This window comes from Podarcis raffonei, chromosome 4 (assembly GCF_027172205.1).
Source record: "Podarcis raffonei isolate rPodRaf1 chromosome 4, rPodRaf1.pri, whole genome shotgun sequence".
Lineage (NCBI taxonomy): Eukaryota > Metazoa > Chordata > Lepidosauria > Squamata > Lacertidae > Podarcis > Podarcis raffonei.
In genome coordinates, this window is record NC_070605.1 from 9,603,917 (window position 1) to 9,630,746 (window position 26,830).

At 48.5% G+C, this 26,830-nt stretch overlaps 1 protein-coding gene across 2 annotated transcripts in view; it reads left to right on the forward strand.

Annotated features, from left to right (window-relative positions):
* The window catches only part of GDPD5 (glycerophosphodiester phosphodiesterase domain containing 5), a 176,857-nt gene that overhangs the window by 143,831 nt on the left and 6,196 nt on the right, over window positions 1-26,830 (forward strand). Inside the window, exons 8-15 of one of the 2 annotated variants that reach the window (XM_053385395.1) lie at window positions 171-316; window positions 6,448-6,530; window positions 7,585-7,735; window positions 9,295-9,513; window positions 14,021-14,178; window positions 16,664-16,811; window positions 21,310-21,392; window positions 23,091-23,105. In XM_053385395.1, coding sequence (XP_053241370.1) covers window positions 171-316; window positions 6,448-6,530; window positions 7,585-7,735; window positions 9,295-9,513; window positions 14,021-14,178; window positions 16,664-16,811; window positions 21,310-21,392; window positions 23,091-23,105 — 1,003 coding nt within the window. The remainder of the gene's footprint in view (window positions 1-170; window positions 317-6,447; window positions 6,531-7,584; window positions 7,736-9,294; window positions 9,514-14,020; window positions 14,179-16,663; window positions 16,812-21,309; window positions 21,393-23,090; window positions 23,106-26,830) is intronic. The other variant, XM_053385396.1, reaches the window with a different exon arrangement.

Here is a 26,830-nt window from a genome sequence, read left to right on the forward strand (position 1 = left end):
GAGCCGTCACTTGGCCTCCAAAGAAGGAGACTCCACCACACTCCTTGGCAGCAAATTCCATTGTCGAACAGCTCTCTCCTCCCTCCTTTTCCTGGATCCCTGTTCACCATCCCCCCTCTCTCTCTGTCTCTCTCTCTCCCTGTCTCTCATCTGTTTGCCTCTTCCTGCAGCCTCCCAGTTGCTGACGTTTGGAGCCTACTTTGCGGTGGTCCTGGCCCTGTACCTCATCCCCCTCACGGTCTATTCCCCTTGCATCATGGAGAAGAAGGACCTCGGGCCCAAGCCTGCCATTATTGGACACCGGGGAGCGCCAATGGTAGGTGCCCCTTCTTATCACACCCCCCCCGGTCATCTATTTTATTTTTAAATATAAATTACCGTATTTTTTGCTCTATAAGACTCACTTTTTCCCTCCTAAAAAGTAAGGGGAAATTTGTGTGCGTCTTATGGAGCGAATGCAGGCTGCGCAGCTATCCCAGAAGCCAGAACAGCAAGAGGCATTGCTGCTTTCACTGCGCAGCGATCCCTCTTGCTGTTCTGGCTCCTGAGATTCAGAATATTGTTTTCCTCCTCCAAAAACTAGGTGCGTCTTGTGGTCTGGTGCGTCTTATAGAGCAAAAAATATGGTTACTTTTGGTGCCATCTGAAACACACACACACACACACACACACACACACACACACACACACACAGGAGCTTCTTCTCAATGTGATCCTAACCAGACCACAAGACGCACCTAGTTTTTGGAGGAGGAAAACAAGAAAAAAAATATTCTGAATATAATATTCAGCCATCCTGCTTATATAGAGCTCCAGTACCACGTTACTGTAACAACTTTCTAAAACTATCCAATCGCTGAACGTCACTTTCAATCCTTCATTTGCATAACTATCTACAGTATCCTCTTGCTGGCCCAGGGTGAGAACTTCAGTGCGTAATAGAGACGCTCCTTCGTAGGAGATGCTTCTGAATGCCAGTTGCAGGAGAGGAGAGGAGAGTTGCTCACATGCGTCGGTGCCTTTCCTGCCAGCATCAGTCAAGCAGTTCAATAAAGGAAGCCAAAATGTGTTTGCCTGGGCTCTCTTAGACAGCTGGAACATAGTGATAGAAGGGCCTCTCTCAAACACATATCACCTCGTACTCTTACAAAAAATAAAAAATAAACCTTTTTTTATAAAATGTCTGGTCCTGCTTCTGGAATCCTTCCTCCCAGCCAAGTGTGTTTACTTTTGAACCTCGTCGTCGTTTTAATGCCCTCTGCCCAAGGCTTTCTATTAAGAGCAGCTAATTCGCACACTAATACTTGTTGATCTTTGGCTCAGAGTGAACATATGTTCCGCAAAGAGGAATTTGTTTTGGCAGCTGTTGCTGTGCCAGGAAGGAGTCGACGGCCTAATTAAAAATCTAAAGATGTCTCATTCCCCAGAATAGAGGGTGTCTGTGCTGGAGAGAGATGTTTTTCTTCCACCTTGAAGGTAAAGATGAAAAAGGCTCAAAAGTAAACGAGGGGACATGAATCTGGCGTAATAGGTCCCTCCCCCCTAGGATCCAGAAATCTTCATTCGTTAGGTCAAAATGTCTTTTGCAGAGAGAAGGCAAAATAAAAGCTGAGAGCCAGGATAAGAGAGGCAGCTTCTAGGCAGTGATTGCAGCTTTGATTATTATTATTATTATTATTATTATTATTATTATTATTATTATTATTAATAATAATAATAATAATATGAATCAAACAGGTAAAAGCTAATTTGTTGTTGTTTAGTCGTGTCCGACTCTTCATGACCCCATGGACCAGAGCACACCAGGCACTCCTGTCTTCCACTGCCTCCCGCAGTTTGGTGAAATTCATGCTGGTAGCTTCGAGAACACTGTCCCACCATCTCGTCCTCTGTCGCCCCCTTCTCCTTGTGCCCTCCATCTTTCCCAACATCAGGGTCTTTTCCAGGGAGTCTTCTCTTCTCATGAGGTGGCCAAAGTCTTGGAGCCTCAGCTTCAGGATCTGTCCTTCCAGTGAGCTCTCAGGGCTGATTTCCTTCAGAATGGAGAGGTTTGATCTTCTTGCAGTCCATGGGACTCTCAAGAGTCTCCTCCAGCACCAGAATTCAAAAGCATCAATTCTTTGCCAATCAGCCTTCTTTATGGTCCAGCTCTCACCTCCATACATCACTACTGGGAAAACCATAGCTTTAACTATATGGAACTTTGTCAGCGAGGTGATGTCTCTGCTTTTTAAGATGCTGTCTAGGTTTGTCATTGCTTTTCTCCCAAGAAGCAGGCATCTTTTAATTTCGTGACTGCTGTCACCACCTGCAGTGATCATGGAAGCCAAGAAAATAAAATCTCTCACTGCCTCCATTTCTTCCCCTTCTATTTGCCAGGAGGTGATGGGCCCAGTGGCCATGATCTTCGGTTTTTTGATGTTGAGCTTCAGACCATATTTTGCACTCTCATCTTTGGAAGAAGAAGAAGAGTTTGGATTTGATATCCCGCCTTATCACTACACGAAAGAGTCTCAAAGCGGCTAACATTCTCCTTTCCCTTCCTCCCCCACAACAAACACTCTGCGAGGTGAGTGGGGCTGAGAGACTTCAGAGAAGTGTGACTGGCCCAAGGTCAGTCACTAAAAGGTTCTTTAATTCCTCCTCACTTTCTGCCATCAAGGTTGCGTCATCTGCATATCTGAGGTTGTTGATATTTCCTCCAGCAATCTTAATTCCGGCTAGGGATTCATCCAGCCCAGCCTTTCGCAGTGATTGTAGCTTTGATAAATTCTAATAATAATAATAATAATAATAATAATAATAATAATAATATGAATCAAACAGGTAACAGCAAATTTAGGATGTGCATTTAAAAGCGGATCAGGTGCACTTGCAGGGAAATAATACTTCCTTTGGACTGTGCTGAATCTTCCAACCTTCAGCTTCATTGGAGTTAGAATCCTAGAGTTGAAAGGGACCCAGGGGGTCATCTAGTCCAACCCTCTGCAATGCAGAAATCTTTAGCCCAACGTGGGGCTTGAACCCACAACCCTGAGATTCAGAGCCTTGCGTTCTCTACCGGCTGAGCTGCCTGTTACGAGAGCAAGAGGAAAAATCATCTTCTCTACCTCCGTGCATAATTCCCATCCCATCTCCTCTTCCTCGCCTTTTTCTCTAGAGGAATTACGGTTTCCGGGACTGAAATGGGTGTTAATTCGTAAGTTGTTCTTCAGTGTAGCTGCGCTTCTCAGCGGGTTGGAAGGAAAGTCTCTGCCGCCCCTCTGATCCATAATTTAACAGATGGTTTGGTCTTCCTTTTAAACATTGCAAATCTCTTCCTTCCGGAATCGAGGTTTTTAAGAGCTCCTTTAAACCAGAAAGGACAATCCCCAGGTTTCAAAGCCTTTCTCATCCTTTGTTTTATCTTTTTTGTAGAATCCTCTTCCTTTGCAGTGGATTAAAAGGCTCATTTCCTGCTTAGGCAAGTTGCTCCTATTTTAGCTTCTTCCCCAATTTGACCTTTAGATCGGATTTTGTATTTTTTCAAAATAAAAAAAGTCTAATATTAAATGTCACTCTTGAATCTTTTAACGTGAGGGGATGCAAGTTGGAAACATCATTGTTCCAGAGATGTATTTTTCCTGTGGGTCATAACTAGCAGGCTCACTATTATTATTATTATTATTATTATTATTATTATTATTATTATTACACCTACTTAATACAGTGCTTCAAACTGACAAATGCTATTGCGCCCTCCTGAAAGGTGAATGCCAATACAATCTGAGGGTATTTCTTCTTCTTTGGCGATTCCTCGTAGCTGAGTAAGATTGTCTTCCATAAACACGGTCTTAACAGTGAGTCTGTAAGTGACTGTGGAGGCCAATTCTCGATCCACATGTCCTTCCACAGTGGGGACATAGGTTTCCGGGTGGGAGTTGATCACGGTGAGGGTTTGCCAAGCATGCCTTCCTCTTAGCGCGTTTCTCCCTTGCATCCTGAGTTTGAGTGTCTTCAAAGCCCACGACACCTTTGGTAAAGGCTGTTCTCCAACTGGAGCGCTCGCAGGCCAGTGTTTCCCAATTGTTGGTGTTTATACTGTCTATAGAGTCTTGAAACCGCTTTTGTTGACCACCAGCATGATGCTTTCCATTTTTAATTCAGAATAGAGTAGTTGCTTTGGAAGAGCAGGCATCCGCACAACATGACCAGTCCAACGAAGTACAATGGTACCTCGGGTTACATACACTTCAGGTTACAGACTCTGCTAACCCAGAAATAGTACCTCGGGTTAAGAACTTTGCTTCAGGATGAGAACAGAAATCATGCTCCGGCGGCACGGCAGCGGCGGGAGGCCCCATTAGCTAAAGTGGTGCTTCAGGTTAAGAACAGTTTCAGGTTATGAACGGACCTCCGGAACGAATTAAGTACTTAACCCGAGGTACTACTGTATTATCAGATAAGATAAGGTTACCAGATTTTTTTTCAATGAATCCTGGACACTTTAAATAAATACATACATACTATGTTCGGGACATTGATGCTGCAGCGGTGGCGGTGGCAGAGGGGCAGCCGCCGCCTTGACCTCAACTGCCATGTTTCCCCTTCCTCCGAGGAGGGCCGAGAGTGGCGGCGGCGAGGCTCGGGCAGCGTGATGTCTCCCTTCCCATCGAAGCAGCCCCAATCCCATTCCTACTTGCGTGCAAGCAGGAGGGGGCAGAGATCCCTCAGCTGGGAAGGGAGGCTTCCCCTTGCCTAACTGAGAAATCCCTGCCCCCTCCTGCTTGCACGCAAGCTCTGATAGGCAGCGTGAAGCCTCCCTTCACAGCTTAGTTGCAGGGGTCAGGGAAGGTGGAGGCAGCCCAGAAGCTGCATCTGAGAGCCCCTGCACCACCATCACATGGGGACTTCTGAGCAGCTCCTGAAGCCAGCCAGAGCCAACTGCTCTGGGCTGCTGAGACTGCCGCTGCTGCGTTTCCCGGGGACATTAGATGAAATCCGGGGACATTAATTTGTCCGGGGACTTATTCGCAAATCCGGGGACTGTCCCCGGGAAACAGAGACGTCTGGTAACCCTATGCTGCCAAATGCCTGGGGAAACAGAAATGCCTTTCCGTGGCACCTAAATGTTGGTGCCAAGGCTCATCTATCTGTGGAGAGCTGTCCACAGTTGTGGAGCCACCACCCAGAAGACCCTGTCCTGTGTTGTCGCTCTCCACGCCTCCCATGGAAACGGATACACTGAGATGGGTCTCTGATGATGGGTGCAGGGTCTGGGTAGGTTCCTGCACAGAGTCCCAAAGGTATTGACGTCCCAAGTTTCATCGTGCTTCATATATTTAGACCAGCACTTCAAATTGAGCCTGCAAATTAATCTCTAGCTGGGATGGGATAGAATTTTACCTGATCGGACCTCCTGCTTCTAGTCCACAGACCGGCTCCAGAATTCTGCAGCGGCTGCCGTTTTTCAGCCAATTGATTGCCATTTTATTAGCTGATAATAATAAAGATAATGGTAATAATACTACCTAATAATTACTTATTTTTATCTAAACAATTTATCTACCGCTCAACCGCAGTCGTCTGAAGGCAGCGGAAAACAAATGCAATGTGGAAAAATTAGTTAAAGTGAGCTGGGAGCCAGTGTGGTGTAGTGGTTAAGAGCAGTGGACTCGTAATCTGGGGAACCGGGTTCGATTCCCTGCTCCTCCACCTGCAGCTGCTGGGTGACCTTGGGCCAGTCACACTTCTTGAAGTCTCTCAGCCCCACTCACCTCACAGAGTGTTTGTTGTGGGGGAGGAAGGGAAAGGAGAATGTGAGCCGCTTTGAGACTCCTAAAGCCGGATATCAAATCCAAACTCTTCTTCTTCTTCTTCTTCTTCTTCTTCTTCTTCTTCTTCTTCTTCAAGTCAGACTTCAATGATACGTCTTCCTGTTAATCGTTTGTTCATCTCCGTACCTCACTGTAATTTCTGCATCACTTTCCTAACAGCAAAAAGTTCGTTTTTTAAAATAGAAAAAAAGCAGGTTTATTGTATGAGTTGACAGAGCACCTTAATCCACTTTAATTTTGCAGACCTCTGTTTCCTTCCGCAAAAGAGTGTCCGCCTGGGGGGCACTCACAGGATTCCCGCAAAGCACCCTTTTATAGAAATATTTGTGCCATGTTCTTGAGGGTTCCATTAATATATATTTTTTGCTGGTGGCCTCCATCTGTTTCCAGCGGCAAAACATCCAGCGGACTCTGCCCCATCTTTTGATCTCCTCAAATTAATCTCTTCATTATTATAGAGATTCTCATTTGGCAGCCTGATCCCTTTCTGTGTCCGGTGCTATTTTAAACACGTTTGGATAGTCGATGTTGGCATTTTAACTGACTGCTCTATCTCTCGTACACTGTCTGGTTTGGCAGCTTGCTTAGATGAATAAATGATATTGTTTGCTCATCTTTTTCTCCTTCCCAGATGGCACCTGAAAACACTCTGATGTCCTTCCAGAAAGCGGTGGAGCAGAAACTCTACGGAGTGCAGGCAGATGTGGTCATAAGGCAAGTGCCTCTCTCTGCTCTCAGGTGCAAAGGGGGTTTCTTAGCACCGCAGAATTGTAGAGTTGGAAGGGAGACCAGGGGTCATCTAGTCTGACCCCCTGCAAAGCAGGAATCTCAGCTAAGAAGAAGAAGAGTTTGGATTTGATATCCCGCCTTTCACTCCCTTTAAGGAGTCTCAAAGCGGCTAACATTCTCCTTTCCCTTCCTCCCCCACAACAAACACTCTGTAAGGTGAGTGGGGCTGAGAGACTTCAAAGAAGCGTGACTGGCCCAAGGTCACCCAGCAGCTACATGTGGAGGAGCGGAGAATTGAACCCGGTTCCCCAGATTGCAAGACTACCGCTCTTAACCACTACACCACACTGGCCACGCTAGTTTCTTTTGCAAGTTTCCTGCCCTTATGTACATTTCTGGGCTCGGAGGTGTGCAGTTTGCCATATTTGTCCAGGCCGAGTGGGAAAGTGAGGGTGCTTTTAGGCACGGCGTTGTGGAATCGGGGAACTGGTACCTTTTTCAGAGCACAATTCAAAGTGTTGGTGCTGACCTTGAAAGCCCTAAATGGCCTCAAAGGCCCAGTAGACCTGAAAGAGCGTGTCCACCCCCATCATCCAGCCCAGACACTGAGGTTCAGCTCTGAGGGCCTTCTGGCGGTTCCCTCCCTGCGAGAAGTGAGGTTACAGGGAACCAGGCAGAGGGCCTTTTCGGTGGTGGCACCCACCCTGTGGAACGCCCTGCTATCAGATGTCAAAGAGAAAAACAACTACCAGACTTTTGGAAGACATCTGAAGGCAGCCCTCTTTAGGGAAGCTTTTAATGTCTGATGCATTACTGTATTTTAATATTTTGTTGGAAGCCGCCCAGAGTGGCTGGGGAAGCCCAGCCAGATAGGCAGGGTATAATAAATTATTGGACTGGATAACCCTCGGGTGTCTGTTACAGCTCTGTGACTCTACAATTCCATCCCATGCACCAGCATGGAACAGCGGACGCATTCTGCATCGGTCAAGCGCTGCTTTGCAAATGTAAAGGGAGTTTTTCTCTTTCCGTTGCACAGCTATGACGGGGTGCCTTTCCTCATGCATGACAAGACGCTACGGAGGACGACGGACGTGGAGGCTGTCTTCCCAGAGAGGGCCTACACACATTCTTCCATGTTCAACTGGACAGACCTGGAGATGCTGAACGCCGGTGAATGGTTCCTCAAGGTGTGTGGCCGAGTCTGGAGGGTGGGGTGGCATAGCTGTCAACCGTCCCTTATTTGGCGGGAAACTCCCTTATCCCAGCGCTGTGTCCCGCTGCTGTCCCTGATTGATGATGTCCCTTAAATTTCCCGGGTTTCAAAGGAAGCAGCTCCTCTCCCTCCCTCCCTGCCGGCCAGGGAGGAGGGAGGCTCCAACTGTGTTGCTTGGCTGCCCGGCCCGCCCCCCCCCTTTGGTCTCTCACCAGCCTTGGCCCCCAGGAGTCCCTCCCCGCCGGGACTGGCGGGAACCTCGGGCCCTTCCACCGCCATCCTCCTCGCGGCCGCCGAACTGAGCGTCTCTGCCTGGGGCCTCCCCTCTGCCTGCCACCACTGCCGCTCCCACTAGGCCGTACTGCAGCTGCGCTGCTAAAGGACCCGGATAAGATGGGCAGCCTGGCACAGCCTATGAATTGCTGAGGAGCCTTGAGAGGAGAGCGAGGGCAACCATAGAGAAAGCAATTCAGAGAGAGGAGGAGGAGATGGAGGCCAGGCACAGGTGTTCCAAGGGCTAACTGCAGAGGGGGAAAGCGGAGGAAGGACCGCAAGCATTTCTCCCATAGATTTGTAGTGGTAGACTAGCATAGCTGCGGGTTTACTTCGGGCGCTATTTTCCCCCCTCCTCCCGCCCCGCCTGATGGAACTGAGAGCTGCAGATGGAGAACGAGAGAAAAGATACAGAACTGCAGCAGCATCTTCGTAGCTTGGACTTCGTTTTGCGCGAAAAGTGGTTGCTGCTTGTAGTTATTTAATTGCAGTGTTTCATCAGCTGGTGTCTTGAGCAGCAACCTCTGGAAACGAAGGGCTAAAAACTGGCGCTGCTCTCCCAAATGATCTGGTCCCTTTTAACTTCGTATTTCAGCTGGTTGACGAAAATCCCTTATTTTGGCTGCTGATCCCTTATTTTCGAGGCTGCTGGTCCCTTATTTTCAAATCTGTAAGTTGACAGCTATGTGGGCTGGGTCTCCCCTGCCCTTGCTTGCTTGCTTTCTTTGTTCAATCAATCAATCAATGGATGGTGGTTGAAGCATTAGGGGGCGAGGCTCTGCTTCCCAAATTGGCTTTTCCAAACCAGCCTGGTTGCCTCCTTCTACCACGATGGATGCTTTTGAGAACAGAACGAAGCACCCCATTAATCAGCTTGAAAGACAGAGAGTGATCTTGAAAACGCCCTTGCGTCTTGGAAGAAGGTTTCCTCTTCATCCGCTCTCCTCTTTCTCCTCGCTTTCAAGAAAGCTTGTGATGTGCAAAGCATTTGTTTGCTGCCTCCCGATATCCTTTACAAGATGTTTTGTCAGGGGGGCTGAGGGAAAAGTTTTCAGAAACGAGTTAACGTGTCTCGTTGGTTTTCCGAAACGGGCTTTTACATTGTGCGAAAGCTCAAATGAAATGCGGAAATCGACGGCCAGGGAATAAGCTGCCGCACGGATGTAGCCTAAAAGATGTCTTCCTCAAAAAATAAAAATGTTGGCTTCGAAAGCGATAACGTTGAACGCTGGTCTCTCTGTTTGCTTCCCCTTCCCTCAGAACGATCCCTTCTGGACCGCCCAGTCGCTCTCCAGTTCCGACTTTGTCAGAGCCGCCAACCAGTCCGTCTGCAAGCTGGCCGAGATGCTGGAGGTGGTCAAGGGCAATGCCACCGTCCTCTTAAACTTCCAGAGCTTGCCCCGGGATCACCCTTACTACAGCGCTTTCATCAACATCACCCTGGAAACGGTCCTCGACTCGGGCATCCCTCAGCAGGCTGTGAGTTCAACGTCACTTTTGTAGGTAGATGCTGAATAATGTTTGTTGGGGCTTCTGCTTTGGTCGGAGAAGCAGAAGCTAGAGGTGGGCTTGGGAGAGGTTCGTGGCAAAAACAAGCTTTTTCCTGGGGGGGGTCGCTGTAGCTTTCCGGAGGATGAGCGAGAAACGTTCCCTGAAATCTGCCCCCTGCCCCCCCACAAAAGGCACCTTGCTCATTGCTTCCGTCCTGAGTATTGCTGGGGGGTGGACAGACTAGATGTTCCTCAGGGATCCCTCCTGATTCTATGAACTTCCTTTTCGATGTGCCTTGCCTTCTCATTGGCTGCGTGATCCTAGCCAATCAGGGAGCATGTAGTCATGGTGATCAAATGGTGATTTCATTGAGGGTGAATGAAGACCTTCCTTGCTCTCCTTTGGAATGGCCTGGTTGCTGAAGATTAATAATAATAATAATAATAATAATAATAATAATAATAATAATAATAATAATTTATTATTTATACCCGGCCCATCTGGCCGGGCCTCTCCAGCCACTCTGGGTGGCTTCCAACGGGATATTAAGAACACGATAAAAGATCAAACATTAAAAGCTTCCCTGAACAGGGCTGCCTTCAGATGTCATCTAAAAGTCTGGTAGTTTTTTATTTCCTTGACATTTGATGGGAGGGTGTTCCACAGGATGGGCGCCACCACCGAGAAGGCCTTCTGCCTGGTTCCCTGTAACCTCACTTCTCACAGGGAGGGAACCGCCAGAAGGCCCTCAGAGCTGGACCTCAGTGTCCAGGCTGAACGATGGGGGTGGAGATGCTCCTTCAGGTCTACTGGGCCGAGGCCATTTTAGGGCTTTCAAGGTCAGCACCAACACTTTGAATTGTGCTCGGAAACCTACTGGGAGCCAAAGTTTCTTCTCTTTGCAAGCTCTCTCCCCTCCCGGTGTGTTTGTGTGTCTAACACACACCCCTGCAACCCCCAGCATTTTCTAGAACTATAGATGTGACAGGGACCCCGAGGGTCATCCATCTCAATCCCCTGTAACACAGGAACCTCAACATGCTGCTCCCCATCCCATTTGAAACCTTACCTGACCCTGCTTAGCTCTGCAAATGTGCTGGCCATTTTAATTGCTCTCTGCCCTGAGCCCGGACTGCTTGGCATCCTGCAGGAAGCTGCAGGGAGCAGCAGCTGACTCCCAGAGCTGGTGGCGGGCTCTCGTGGGGCATCTAATCCACCCTCCCTTGCTCGGTGCAGGAAATCCAGAACTAGGAAGGTTCCCTTTCTCCACCTAAGAGAGATGGCTGTCCAAGCTCTGCTTAAAGACCTCCCAGAAAGCAGGGCCCACCCTCCCACTCTCTGGGTTGCTGGTTTCATTGTCAAATCATTCCAGAGATGTTTCTCCTGCTGAGATCTTCCCTCATCCCGGAGCAGCCCTCTTCTGAGTGACAGCCCTCCATCGATTATAGTGTCCCTCCTCAGCTTTTGCTTATGTGAATATAATTCAAGACACAAACCATTTTGTGAAGGTGCTTTAAATGTGGGACATCTCTTCCTGATCTCTGCAACCTGGGATATCTGGGCAGCTGGGAGGCATCTGCCTTGAGCACATTTCCATGCAACCTGAGATCCTGACGCTGTAGTCTAAACCACTGAGCCTCTTGGGCTTGCCGATCGGAAGGTTGGCGGTTCGAATCCCTGCAACGGAGTGAGCTCCTGTTGCTCTGTCCCAGCTCCTGCCAACCTAGCAGTTCGAAAGCACACCAGTGCAAGTAAATAGGTACCACTGCAGTGGGAAGGTAAACAGCGTTTCCGTGCGCTCTGGTTTCTGTCACGGTGTCCCGTTTTTTAAGAAGCTCTTTAGTCTAAGGTTACCAGACGTCCCCGTTTTCCGGGGCCAGTCCCCAGATTTACAAACCAATCCCCTGACATAATCCATTGAAGTTGAAAAGTGTCCCTGGATTCATTGAAAAAAATCTCGTAACCTTTGTTTAGTCCTGCTGCCCACATGATCCAGAAAGCTGTCTGTGGACAAACACTGGCTCCTTCGGCCTGAAATCGAGATGGGTACCGCCAGTGCCAGATTTAGGTATAAGCTGAACAAGCTATAGCTTAGGACCCTACTCTCTTGGGGGCCCCAAAAAAATTTAAAGGAAAAAAAAATCTGGATGTACATTTCCAAAATATAAGATAAAAATCAAATCAAATAAAACCTACATACAGCAACAGTGTTTTGTGTTGTGTAGGCTCCTATTAGGTCCATAAATTATCATACACAGAGGTACCTCAGGTTAAGAACGTAATTCATTCCGGAGGTCCGTTCTTAACCTGAGGTACCACTTTGGCTAATGGGGCCTCCTGCTGCTGCACAATTTCTGTTCTCATCCTGTTCTCATTCTTAAACGGAGGTACTATTTCTGTGTTAGCGGAGTCTATAACCTGAAATGCCTGTAACCTGAAGCGTCTGTAACCCAAGGTACCACTGTATAGTATATATTTAGCACAAAAAACAGCGACAATTTGTTGTTGACAAAGGACAGCTGGAGATATAAAGTTCCCCATTACCTTCAGTAGCTTAGGGCCTCGTCAAACCTCAATCTGGCCCTGAGTACCACAACCCCATAGTTGCCTTTGGCTGGACTTAACTGTCCAGGGGTCCTTTGCCTTTACCTTTTACCAAACAGCCTTTCCAGTTAAGGGTGTGAGAGTTTTGTTGTTGTTGCTCACCACGTTCAATCCTGAAGCATCTCACACACCCACATATGGAGCAATTAGCTTAGGGGACGACTCCACAATTAGTTTCCATCTGTTCTTTCTAAGAACACCGGCAGCCAGTTTCCAATCCGACGTGCGTCTTGCTCCAACGGGTCCTCGTTCAAGGAGGCTGCCTGCTTCTATCCTGTCAGCCTTTTCTGTTCATCCACCCCCAAAAATAACCTTTTGGAGGCAGCGTTTGTGCTTCTAGCTTGGTTTAATGCTGCCTGTTGAAGACGCAGGTTCTATCCACAACGACATCTTATTATTTTGTTACATTGCATTACATTAGATTGGCATCCCTCCAATGAGCTCACGGTGGTGTATGTACCCTTCCAAATTGGCAGATTGGGACGCCCGGTGCCCGACACGCTCCCTCTCTGCCTAACACACCTCGCAGGGTTGTTGTAAAGATAAAATCAGGAGAGCTACATACACCACCGTGAGCTACATACACCACTCGCCTCCTCTGTCCTTTGGCAGTGAAGGGGCTGAATTTATACCCTTCCAAATTGGCAGATTGGGACGCCCGGTGCCCGACACGCTCCCTCTCTGCCTAACACACCTCGCAGGGTTGTTGTAAAGATAAAATCAGGAGAGTTACATACACCACAAAACGAAACCCCTTCACTGCCAAAGGACAGAGGAGGCGAGTCTTCAGCATCTGGCTATAATTGTACAGCGAAGGCTCTCTAGATGCACCTTTGGACTGAAAAGACGAGATGATTCTTAGCAATGGGAAATAATTTCAGGTTGGAGAGAGAGAGAGGGAAAAAAAGATAAAGTATTTGCACTGATCTTTTCTCTCTCTCTCTCTCTCTCTCTCTCTCTCTCTCTCTCCAACCTGAAATTATTTCCCATTGCTAAGAATCATCTGGTCTTTTATTTGCACTGATCGGACGCGGGTGGCGCTGTGGATTAAACCACAGAGCCTAGGACTTGCTGATCAGAAGGTCGGCTGTTCGAACCCCGCAACGGGGTGAGCTCCCGTTGCTCGGTCCCTGCTCCTGCCAACCTAGCAGTTTGAAAGCACGTCAAAGTGCAAGTAGATAAATAGGTACTGCTCCGGCGAGAAGGTAAACGGCGTTTCAGTGCGCTGCTCTGGTTCGCCAGAAGCGGCTTAGTCCTGCTGGCCACATGACCCGGAAGCTGTACGCCGGCTCCCTCGGCCAATAAAGCGAGATGAGCACTGCAACCCCAGAGTCGGCCACGACTGGACCTAATGGTCAGGGGTCCCTTTACCTTTACCTATTTGCACTGATCAGGAAACCACACTCAAGACTGCTGTGACCGGATACGCAATGGTACGTTTACATAACACAGAAATGTTCCAGAATTTTTAAGTGAAATATTTGCACCAATTTTAAGCCGTGGTTTTGTGAAACTGTTTTTGCTCCTTGAGCGAGGAGTGCAATCTTTTGAAAAGCAATGCCAACCGTTGAAAAGCTTTTGCAGCCTTGACCTCTTGGTAATGGCTGCTCTTTTCTAACGCTAGAAAAGTGCAACCTGCGCTGCTGAAATAAGTAGTACGACTCATGCAACACGCTGGCGACTCATAGACACACAATAATTACCAAAATAATTATACATTCTTTATCAATCTTCTGAGAAAAATACAAAACCTTGTACAAAGCCACAGAAACTTGCGAACTGTCCAGTCTAAGATGAACTTATAATGTCTGATTTCAATAGACTTTTCAAACGCTCTTTTCTAACGGCGACTGCTACCGGGTTCCTTTCGTTTTGTTTTCTGCCCCATCAGGTGATGTGGTTGCCCGACTCTGACCGCCAACTGGTCCAAGAGGTTGCCCCGGGTTTCCAGCAGACCTCTGGCGTCAAGGCTGAGGCTCAGCCTTTGAGGGACAGAGGCTTCCAAAAGCTGAACCTGCGCTACACCAAAGTCACCAGGGACGATATCAGGTCTGCTGTGGGCTTTCGCTCTTCCACATGTCTTTGGTCTCGTTCTCATAATCACCCTTATCTTTCTGGACTGTACCACTTTCGGCCCGAGGGAAGCTTCCATGACGGAAGGTTTCTCCCATTTTTTTAAAAAAAGAGAAACGAAAACCGACATCCTTGCTTCTAGAAAGGTAGCCAGGGAAGGTAATGTCTAGATTTGGCTTCTCCCTGATGTGCTGGTTTTCTGAGGTCAAGGAAGGCTGCAATCTACATGAATTATGACCAGGAGTGGGGTGCTAGTGTCCCACACAGTTCATCGTTCCTCCTACCAAAATATCTAGGGAAACCAGGAGGGGTTTTGCAACATAATGAAATTGTAGAATAAATTCCTCAAGGCAAGATGCTCTGCAGGAGGTTGAACTTTGGGTACCTTCCAGATCTACAGTTCTATGATTTTGTGACTCCTGCAAGCTTTCCTCAGTGAAGCAGATTGCAGAATTGACCTTCTTGTTAGCAGAGACGGCTACGGCCCTGAACAGAGCTAGCGGCGGAGGAAAAGGCCTTTTGACAGGGGTGCCTAATGATGACTAAGGGCCTGCGGAGACAATTGCATGCCTGGAACATAATGGATGGCTTTGTGAGGCTGCCTCTAATATCCTCTTTGGGCCCTTTGAGAGACAAGCTCCAAACCACTTGCCACGCTCCTTATCTCTTCGGCAGCCGCTGCTGTTACCATGGAGCCGTGAAGAAGTCCAAGGTCCCAGTTTTTATTTCAGAAATTACTTTGTGCGCAAAAAAACCCAGCCCATTAATAGCCTTTGATCCGTCCGTCTTATCTTTGGACAGACGTTGGCCGGGACACTTTCCGAGAACAACGCGTGGTTGCGGTTTGCCGATTGGGGAACAGGCTGGAATAATATTTTGGGGATGTAGATCTGGAGCAAGTGAAGGCGTTTGTTTTGCAGCTGGATGAGAAACGTTTGCTTCTCAGCCTCGTCGTGTTTGCTTGTTTGCTCCCTCAGGGGGTTGAACCAGCCTTTGTGGGGGCTGCCGTGACCCTCAAAAACCCACACAGTGCATGAGAGACGCTTTGCTCTTCCTGCTCAAATCAAAAAATTCCTTCCAGTAGCACTTTAGAGACCAACTAAGTTCATTCTGTGGGACGTGGGTGGTGCTGTGGGTTAAACCACAGAGCCTAGGACTTGCCGATCAGAAGGTCGGAAGTTCGAATCCCCGCAACGGGGTGAGCTCCCGTTGCTCAGTCCCTGCTCCTGCCAGCCTAGCAGTTCGAAAGCACAAAGTGCAAGTAGATAAATAGGTACCACTCCGGCAGGAAGGTTAATGGCGTTTCCGTGTGCTGCTCTGGTTCGCCAGAAGCGGCTTAGTCATGCTGGTCACATGACCCGGAAGCTGTATGCCGGCTCCCTCGGCCAATAAAGCGAGATGAGCGCCGCAACCCCAGAGTCATCCGCGACTGGATCTAATGGCCAGGGGTCCCTTTACCTTTACCTTAAGTTCGTTATTGCTCTCTAAGGTGCTACTGGAGGGAATTTTTTTATTTTGTTTTGACTACGGCAGACCAACACGGCTACCTACCTGTAACTCCTGTATTGAACACCCCCCTTTAAACATGCCCACAGTGCATTGCATGCTAAAATCATTCACCCAGCCTCTCCCCTCCCATTCCAAACAGAAGAGAGTTGCAATGAGCTTGTCTCTGTGAGTGAGCGGGCAATGGGCGACGTGGGCGCCATTGCTTCATTGACAGAGCAGTTGATGGGAAGGACGCATGAGAGCACTTGCAAGGTCTCAGAGCCCTTCACCCTCCTTCCTAAAGCCCAGTAAGCAGTTGCCCAGCTTTGGGAAGGAAGGGGAGGACCCTGGGACCTTGTCAAAGCCCTCATACGTCCTGTGGCGCTGTGGTCTAAACCACTGAGCCTCTTGGGCTTGCTGATCAGAAGGTCGGCAGTTCGAATCCCCGCAACGGGGTGAGCTCCCATTGCTTTCTCCCAGCTCCTGCCAACCTAGCAGTTCGAAAGCACACCAGTGCAAGTAGATAAATAGGTACCACTGTAGCGGGAAGGTAAACGGCGTTTCCGTATACTCTGGTTTCCGTCATGGTGTTCCATTGTGCCAGAAGTGGTTTAGTCTCTGCCCACATGACCCGGAAAGCTGTCTGTAGACAAATGCCGGCTCCCTCGGCCTGAAAGCGAGATGATCGCCACAACCCCATAGTCGCCTTTGACTGGACTCACCTCTCTTTACCTGCCTCCTTCCCAAAGCTGGAGAAGCGCTTACCAGACTTTGAAAAGGTGCCACCTCAGCCAGTGCAGGCGAGCCAATGGCACTGCCCTAAAACGGCCTCTGTTCTCCTATGTGGTTCTCTGACGGCAGAATCTGGGACCAGACAGAACCCAGCATCCCAACGAGATCCAGCAAATGCCATTTTGACATTCTTCTGCGCTTTTTAAGGCCCGTCCTTCTCCCCGCTCTGCTCTCTTGACAGGGAATACGCCGTGGCGAACTTGAGCGTCAATCTGTTTGTCGTGAACGAGCCTTGGCTTTACTCTGTCCTGTGGTGCTCCGGGGTCCAGTCCGTCACCTCCGACAACTCTCGCGTTCTCAGCAGACTGCGTTCCCCAGTCTGGATGATGGTAAGAAGGGCTTGGGCTTTGCGTCTGTTGGTTTCCAGTCATATGGACGTCAGGAGGAGAAGCAGCCTGCTGGAACAGGCCTGCCGGGTGGTGGGCATCCGAGGGAGCGGAATGCTACAAGGTCCAGGACTGATAAAAGAAAGCCCTTTTTCACGCAGCACGGAGTTAAACTGTGGAACTCCCTGCCACAAGAGGCAGGGATGGCCGCCAACTTGGGTGGCTTTGAAAGAGGATCGGACAAATTCATGACAGAAGAAATAACATAACATAACATAACATAACATAACATAACATAACATAACATCACATCACATCACATCACATCACATCACAACACAACACAACACAACACAACACAACACAACACAACATAACATAACATAACATAACATAACATAACATAACATAACATACAGTGGTACCTTGGGTTAAGAACTTAATTCATTTCTAACCTGAAACTGTTCTTAACCTGAAGCACTACTTTAGCTAATGGGGCCTCCTGCTGCTGCCGCGCCACCGGAGCACAATTTCTGTTCTCACCCTGAAGCAAAGTTCTTAACCCGAGGTACTATTTCTGGGTTAGCCGAGTCTGTAACCTGAAGCGTCTGTAACCAGAGGTCCCACTGTAATATAATTATTTATACCCCACCCATCAGGCTGGGTTTCCCCAGCCACTCTGGGCGGCTTCCAACAAGAGATTAAAAATGCATTAAAACATCAGTCATTAAAAACTTCCCTAAACAGGGCTGGCCTCAGATGTCTTCTAAACGTCGGGTAGTTGTTCTTCTCTTTGACATCTGGTGGGAGGGCATTCCACAGGGCGGGTGCCACCACCGAGAAGGCCCTCTGCCTGCTTCCCTTCACTTTTCGCAGTGAGGGAACCGCAGAAGGCCCTCGGAGCTGGACCTCAGTGTCCGGGCCGAATGATGGGAGTGGAGATGCTCCTTCAGGTCTACTGGGCCGAGGCTGTTTAGGGCTTTCAGGGTCAGCACCAACACTTTGAATTGTGTTCGGAAATGTACTGGGAGGCAATGTAGGTCTTTCAAGAATGGTGTTATGTGGTCTCGGTGGCCGCTCCCAGTCACCCATCTAGCTGCTGCATTCTGGATTAGTTGTAGTTTCCGGGTCACCTTCAAAGGTAGCCCCACATAGAGCGCATGGCAGTAGTCCAAGTGGGAGATAGCTAGAGCATGCACCACTCTGGCGGGACAGTCCGAAATGGGCTCTTGGTGGCTTCTAACTGGTATGGCTAGGCTCTGGCTCCACAGTCAGAGGCAGCGATGCTTTTGCAGATCCTTCCGCCACCCAAAGAGGCCACAAATACTTCTTATTGTTTTTATTATTTATTAAACTTGTATACTGACCTCCGTCTGTAGATCTCAGGGTGGTTCACAACACAGAAATGCAAGTTTCAAAACCCCCCAGACAAAATACACATTGAAAACAAGAACCAAACCAATACCTGCCACCCACTTCAAACGTAGGGCCAACAGCTTCAGTAAAAAGGAAAGGTTTTGCCTGGTGCCTTAAGCTAGACTAGAGAGCACCAAGCGAGCTTCCCTGGCGGAAAGGGCATCCCACAAATGGGGAGCCAACGTTGAAAAGGCCCTGTTCTCATGTTGCCACCTGCTGGACTTGCCATGGAGGGGCTCAGGGAGAAGGGCCTCAGAGCATTATCTCAGGGTCTGGGCTGGTTCTTATGGGCAGGACCCATAAGAGTCTTTGAGGTATTGGGGTATGGTTACCAGATTTTTTTCAAGGAATCCGGGGACCCTTTTTTTAAAAAAAAATCATGCTTTATTATTTTAGGAAAGGGTTGCCCAGAGTTCTTGACCTTTTTAAGGGGGTGTGCACCTCGACACAAGGCAGGCGGCGAAACCCATCTACAAACACACAAATGCCCCCCCCCAAAAGAGGTGGGGGGGACATTGAGTAAAGGCGCTTGCTGGTCTTGGGAAAACATGCATTAAAACACACGCACAAGGCTACGTCTCTCTCTTTCTGTCTCGCAACACAGCACAGCTCTTTTCTAGGCTTTTCCTCCTCTTCTTTACCGCCTCAGCGCCCCACTCGCCTCCCACTTCGGGTGTGCAGAGCCCGCAGCGGGCTCTTCTGCTGCAGGCGGCTCTGCGCGATTTCGGGGCGAGCGTTGATCGAGGAAGCGAGCCATAAGGAAACTCTCTGGCTCACGCTCGGTTTAAATAGCCCCCCCCCCCCAGCCAGCAGATTGGCTGGCTGGAACTTTGACATGGCCGGGACCTCCGGTGCTGCTCGCTGCCATGGCCCCCGCCTTGTTGCCTCGCCGGAAGTCCCCAGGCATAAATCCGGGGACATTAATTAAAATCCGGGGACAGATTTTGTCCGGGGGCAGATTGGTGAATCCAGGGACTGTCCCCGGGAACCAGGGACATCTGGTAATCTTATATTGGGGTCCTGAGCCGCATAAGGCTTTATAGGTAAAAATCAGCACTTTGAATGGGCCTCGAAACATCATAGAGGAGGCTGTGGTTCATACAGGGCTTACCTGGGGTTATCTTCTTGCTCCGACACACATGCACAAGATTATCTTTCTTATTACTGAAAGAGAAAGGGGATAAACCTCTACTCGGGTCAAATCCATTCGTTGATTAAAGGGGAAAAGCAAATTGACAGTGCTTGCAACTTCTGCTGCTGCAGCTACCAGTTTAGTGGCCCAGGGCGGCACCTAGTGGTCGCGAAAGCGCTTACTCTTAATTCATGTGCAGGCATTTATTTGAGCCCCAGTCTTATTGCTTAGTTTGGTAGATTAATAAACTAAAGCTTTGGATCGGAGTGGTTCTCCTGACCAAAAGCTGACTTGACCTGTGGCCAATACTCTGACGCCTGAGTGTCAAAGTAGACATGGTCAAAGTGTAAAACTGAACATGGTCCTTTTTTGAAAAAGCAAATATTGGGTAGGGGGGTCATGGAAACCTTTTGGCAACGCAGCAGGAAGCCATTGGGAATGATCATATCTATTGACTGATCAATAGATATAGATATGGAAATATTTTGGGGGGACTTGAGGGCCGCAATTTACTTTGGCTTCATGGTGTCAGGCAGCCCATATAAGCCCTCAGTTAAATTTGAGAAAGTTTCCTGTTTTAAAAATGAATTTTGAAGGATCTTGGGAGCCATAGAAGACCTCTTGGGGTGTAGATTCCATGGTGTAAGCCCCCCAACCTTTTGTTTTAGAGCTGTGAATTAAGGACATGGTTTTCGAAGCTGCTTCACTACTGTAAGAGAAGGAATAATAATAATAATAATAATAATAATAATAATAATAATAATAATAATAATAATAGTAGTAGTAGTAGTAGTAGTAATTTATTTATACCCCACCCATCTGGTTGGGTTTCCCCAGCCACTCTGGGCAGCTCCCAACAGATTATAAACAGAATAAAACATCAAACATTAAAAACTTCCCTAAGCAGAGCTGCCTTCAGATGTCTTCTAAAAGTCAGATAGTTGTTTATTTCCTTGACATCTGATGGGAGGGCGTTCCACAGGGCGGGCGCCACCACCGAGAAGGCCCTCTGCCTGGTTCCCTGTAACTTCACTTATCACAGGGAGGGAACCGCCAGAAGGCCCTCAGAGATGGACCTCAGTGTCTGGGTAGAACGATGGGGGTGGAGACGCTCCTTCAGGTATCCTGAGTTGAGGCCATTGAGGGCTTTCAAGGTCAGCACCAACACTTTGAATTGTGCTCGGAAACATACTGGGAGCCAAGGTAGGTCTTTCAGGACCAGTGTTATGTGGTCTCGGCGGCCGCTCCCAGTCACCAGTCTAGCTGCCGCATTCTGGATTAGTTGTAGTTTCCGGGTCGCCTTCAAAGGTAGCCCCACGTAGAGTGCATTGCAGTAGTCCAAGCGGGAGATAACCAGAGCGTGCACCACTCTGGCGAGACAGTCCGTGGGCAGGTAGGGTCTCATCCTGCGTACCAGATGGAACTGGTAAACATCTGCCCTGGACACAGAATTGACCTGCGCCTCCATAGACAGATGTGAGTCCAAAATGACTCCCAGGCTGCACACCTGGACCTTCAAAAGGACAGTTAAAACGAACAGCCTGCCCTGGACGCAAAAGAAGGCTTTTCGTTTTAACTACCAGGTTGTTAAAGTTCCCTTACACTTACAGGGGTCAGTTAGCCAAATACAGATGAGTATTGTAGTGGAAACATTTGAAAGCCACCAGTGGGAGGAAGAAAGCTCTCCGATGAGAGAGTTTTATGCATTTTTAATTTTTGCCCCTATTTATGTTATTGCACCCCGTTTGTATGTGTTTATATTGCTGCCATGCTGCCATTATCTTATCTGTTTTCTTACGTCACTGAGAGAACGGGCTTCATTGCCTGCTAATAAATGTCTCAAATATATCTGAAACCAGAACTCTGCATCCCCACATTGAGAGAGAGAAACTATTATTTTAATTATTGCACTAAGCCGACTGCATCCTTGTCTCCGCTTTTTTCCTCTTCCAGTCTCCGGACGAATACTATCTAATCTGGATAACCGCCGACCTCGTTTCGTTCGTCGTAATCGTAGGAGTTTTTATATTCCAGAAGTAAGTAGCTGCGGTCAGTGGTTTTGCAGAGTTATTCTTCGCCCCCCGCAAAACAACAACAACAAACCCATGTCTGAAAAGGCACCTTTAAGGGCAGTGGAATATTTTCAACAACCCTTTAGAAGTTGACCCAGTTCCTACAATGCAGGAGCAATGAGGCTGGCACTCCTTTGAGGTGCCACCCTGTGCCACCCTAGCCCTCTAAGTACATTGAGAGTGCAAGGGTTGAATGCGGAGGGCACAAAGGAAGTGGGCACACCACATCTGTAACCAAGACGCCACCCGAAAACGTTGAGGGAGGGAGTTGGCATGCACCGCCTCTAAGATGTTTTGTTTGGAAAGGCCCTCGTTTCTGAATTTCCCCCACATGTAGAAAGCTAGCACGTCAGGCTTCTTAGCCCACTCCCTGGCACACCAGTTTTCTACATGCTGGGATTTTAATTGTTGTTATTTCACGTGCTGTCTGCAACCTGCCTCACCTTCATTGCTGAGGTGATCCGGCAGGAGCGAAACCACGTGCCTCTCTAAATAAATCCTTCAGGATGGTCCATTCTGGGCTCTGGAGTGAGATTTAGATGGAGGTCAAGGGGTCCCCCAAATTAGTTGTAGTGAGTTCACGGCTGAGCAAAGATTTAGCAAGGGGGTTGTGAATAACACAGGATTAGTTAGCATGATGCCTGGCACCCTGCTGTTTTCCTGCGTAATTCTTGAGGCCTGGGAAGTCACAGTAAGCCTGTAAAAGATGCTGTGTTGGAGTCCCGGGCATGTAGTCAGAAAGAACTCAGAGAAAAAATACAAAGCCAAGATGAAGGCTCTGGTCAGCTGCTGGTTTACTTCAGGAAGGCCCAAAAGAACAGCAGGCCGGCACCTCAATCTGGGCACCTTAAAATAACCCACTGCCAGGTTGTGTTGCCGCAAATTATGCTTTCTCCCTTCCACAGCAGCGGGGCAGATTTGGCCCTGCGGGTTTCTAGCTGCTGATCCTTAGCCTTCAAATCCAGCGTAGAAGTAACATCATGAAGCTCCACAGAGTGAGGGGAAGGAGGAAACAATGGCAAAATTCTTAGATGCTTTGAAAGAAGAGAGGGCAGCCATTTTTCCACCCTCCCGTCTGGTAGGAGAAGAGAGAATTGTTTTCCAGCTGCGAATTCCAAGAGAGGATCTGAGGGCAGTTTGCTGACTAGAATCCTCTCCCACAACCCCTTTCGAGCAAAGTTTGGGCAAGCAATATCCACTCAGGATACCCTAGGTCAGGGGTGGGGAAGCCCCACGGGTGTTTTTTGGACCCCAAGGTGGCCAGGGATGATGGGAGTTGCAGTTTAGCAACATCTGAAGGGATGCAGGTATCTGACACAGTCTCACCTGGGGTAGAACGTCTTCTCCCAGTTTTTTGCAGCTAGTTGGACGAGAGGGGGTTGGCCCAGAGACCCAATGGGACGGATTCTGAGTCTTCCACACCAGCAGTTAAATCTCCTTTGTCCTGACACTGCATTGGTAGTTTTGCTCCCTGGGGAGGAATGATGGACTCAAAGGAGGTGCCCTATTCCTCCTCGGTTTATTTTTCTTACTGCTCTGACCTTGTTGCATGTTCCTCCTTTCTCTCTCTCTCTCTCTCTCTCTCTCTCTCTCTCTCTCTCTCTCTCCCTTTCTGTCTCTTTCTTTCTCGCTCTCTGCTGCTGCATTTTGGCATCTTTACAGCTATCACATAATCAGGTAATTTCTGGTGCCTTCTTCCTCATCCCACCTTTCGTCTGTTTCGTTTCCTTCCTTCCTTCCTTCCTTCCTTCCTTCCTTCCTTCCTTCCCACCTCCCTCAAAAAAAGCACCGCTGCAAAATTGGGTTAAAAAGCAGGGTCGTTTCCAGAAGAAACCCTCTAGAAGTTAAAAGTAAAAAAAAAATGACCCTCTGGCTCACGAAACGTGCTAAGCGGGGATTTTCCTGCCCGCTGGACTGGGATTTGAGTGCACTCGGCAGCCTTGCAAAACTCCAAGCGTCCCTGACGCCGGCAACCCCTGAAATGTGTCCTGTTTGTTTATTTAATGCGTGTATAAAAATAATAGAGAGTTGGAAGGGACTCTGGGGGTCATCTAGTCCAACCCGCTGCAATGCAGGAATCTCAGCTGAAGCATCCATGACAGATGGCCGTCCAACCTCTGCTTAAAAACCTCCAAGGAAGGAGAGCTCACCGCCATTTCTGAGGGAGCCCGTATATTCCACCTTTTTTCTCATTTAATCCCAACAATGGCTCTGTGAGGTAGGTTAGCCTGAGAGGCAGCGACTGGCCCAAGGTCGCACCCAGCAAGCTTCCTCCTGGCCGAGTGGGGATTTCTGGTCTGCCCGACGGAGGACCTTAAAGTCCATAAATAGCAACACCCTAGAGGTCCTGGGCCCTAAGGAAGTCAGATTAGCCTCAACCAGAGCCCAGGGCCTTCTCAACACTGGCCCCGGCCTGGTGGAACGCTCTGTCTCATGACAGGGGAAAAACCTGGATGTCCATTTCCAAAATATAAGATAAAAAAACAAATAAAATAAAACCTACACACAGCAACAGTGTTTTGTGTTGTGTAGGCTCCTGTGATGTAAGTCATGGGCCTTGCCTGCTCCCTAAAATATCACTGGTTTGCTCCTTTCTATATATAGGGTGCCCACATTCTGCATGGACTGGTTGCACGGCAACATGTGCAAATGGCTTGAGATACCTATTAGGTCCATAAATATATAGCATATATTCAACACAAAAAACAGCAACCATTTGTTGTTGACAAAGGACAGCTGGACATATAAAGGGCCCCATTGCCTTCAGTAGCTTAGGGCCTCATCAAACCTAAGTCCAGCCCTGGCTGTGCAGGTTGGCCTTTAACTCAGCCTCCTCCATCCGCACCGCCGGCCATCAAGCATGATAGGAGTTGTAGTCCAAAAATCAGGAAAGGTACCAGAAAGGGAGGGGAGGTGGCTTTAACCCCTCGTGTGCCTGCACCATGAGCAGCTGAGTTTTTTCTTCTCGGCCACATTCTGCTGAAATGGAGGTTACCTTGATGTCCTCAACCCATTCTCATTTTTCCAATTGGCCCCTGAGGTCATTTTTCTTCTCTTCTGGTGAGCATTTGAAGCCTGCCCCCCACCCAACCCAACCCATTTTTGCAGCCAAGCCCCAATTCCTTGTTTTCGTTGTTTACCCAAGCGTTCCACCTCCACACATCTTCCAGCAACCTTTGGTTGTGTTACGGAGAACCATTCTCATTGGTCTGTCTCTGCCTTTCCCATTTTTTTAAAAAACCAAAGGTTTCTTTTCATTTTTTAAAGATATAGTTTCTGTGCATTATCAGTGTTTTCATGGAATAACCGAAGCGAACGTAGGCGTGAGCGGGATTCGAATCCGCTGCCTCGGCTTTCCTCCACTGTGCATTCTGTATTGGAAGTCAGCCTTGAAGCGATGTGTAGATCCGCCATGTGGGACCTTGCTTGGGGGAGCAAGGGGGAAGGTTGCAGGTTCCACTGGATCCCTCCAGAAAGAGGCACACATGAAAATACGTCTGTGTGTTGTGCATGTATTACCTCTAGATGGGTTCTGAACTTTCTGGGGTTCCCCCCCCCCACTTCTTCCCCTTTTTCTCTGCAAGGTACAGCTTTTCCATGTGCTGAAGGCACACAGCGAGCCTGCAGCGCTTTTGTAGCTTGTACAATTATGCTTGGCTCGGAGAAAGCAGAGAAAAGCTTTCCTCCCTCTCTCGAACTTGTGGCCCTCCGGCAAAGCTGAGCCTTCTGGGAACACATGAAAGAAAGCGCTTCTTCCTACAGCACAGATTTAAAACTGTGGGACTCACTTCCACAGCAGGCTTAAGAAGCGATCAACCCACATGATTTTAAAAAGGATTAGCCAAATTCACAGAGGAGAGGGCTATTACAGTATTTTAATATTTTTTTGGAAGCCGCCCAGAGTGGCTGGGGAAGCCCAGCCAGATGGGTGGGGTATAAATAATAAATTATTATTATTATATATTATTATTATCGGTGACAGCACTCTGTCTCTGCGGTCAGAGGCAGGAAAGCGCCTGAATCTCAGCTGCTGGAAACCGCAGGTCATTTTAAAAAAAGGAAACCTCAAAGTGGTTGCAAGAAGATAAAGCCGTAAAATCGAGAAAAAGGCACAGCACTGCTGTTAAAGTTAAAATACTGAATCAGATTAAAATCGCCTCGGCTTCTTAAGAATCTGGGTGGGCATGTCCGAACAAAAATGTTTATAGCAGGCGACGAAAATAGTGCGGAAAAGGTGTCTGCTTGATATCTATAGGCAGGGAGTTCCAAAGTTCACTAAACCGATGCGTTCTCACCAATGCAGAACTGGTGGTTTGTGGTGCCTGCGGTTGTGCCAATTCTGCCGTGGTGTAAAGGTAAAGGACCCCTGGACGATTAAGTCCAGTCAAAGGCGACTATGGGGTTGCGGCGCTCATCTTGCTTTCAGGCCGAGGGAGCCGGCGTTTGTCCACAGACAGCTTTCCGGGTCATGCGGCCAGCATGACAAAACCACTTCTGGTGCAACGGGATGCTGTGACGGAAACCAGAGCTCAAGGAAACGCCATTTACGTTCCCGCCGCAGTGGTACCTATTTATCTACTTGCACTGGCTGCTTTCCAACTGCTAGGTTGGCAGGAGCTGGGGCAGAACATCGGGAGCTCACCCCGTTGTGGGGATTCGAACCGCCGACCTTCCGATCGGCAGGCCCAAGAGGCTCAGTGGTTGAGACCACAGCGCCACCCGTGTCCCATAAGGCGATCTCGTGGGTGGGGAGAGTTGTTCTCGAATCCTGCTCCCTGGTTTCCCCAGACATCGGGTCAACCACTGGGAGAAGAGGCTGCAGGTCTCTTCTTCTTTGGCTTGGGAAACTTTATAATAATATAATAATAATTTATTATTTGCACCCCGCCCATCTGGCTGGGTTTCCCCAGCCACTCTGGGCAGCTTCCCACAAAGACCAAAAATACACTAAAATGTCACACGTTAAAAACTTCCCTGAACAGGGCTGCCTTCAGATGTCTTCTGAATGTTAGGTACAGTGGTACCTCAGGTTACAGATGTTTCAGGTTACAGACGCTTCAGGTTACAGACTCTGCTATCCCAGAAATAGTGCTTCAGGTTAAGAACTTTGCTTCAGGATGAGAACAGAAATCATGCTCCGGCGGCGTGGCAGCAGCAGGAGGCCCCATTAGCTAAAGTGGTGCTTCAGGTTCAGAACAGTTTCAGGTTAAGAACGTACCTCCGGAACGAATTAAGTACTTAACCCGAGGTACCACTGTAGTTTTTTATCTCTTTGACTTTGCGGGAACAGCAGCGATCGCAGGAAGTAAGGAGAAGCGTTTTGGCTGATGTCATCTTCCTCCGCCACTCATCCCGGCTGCTTCTGCACACGTCTGTGCTTTTATCAGCTCAGCGTCTCCTGC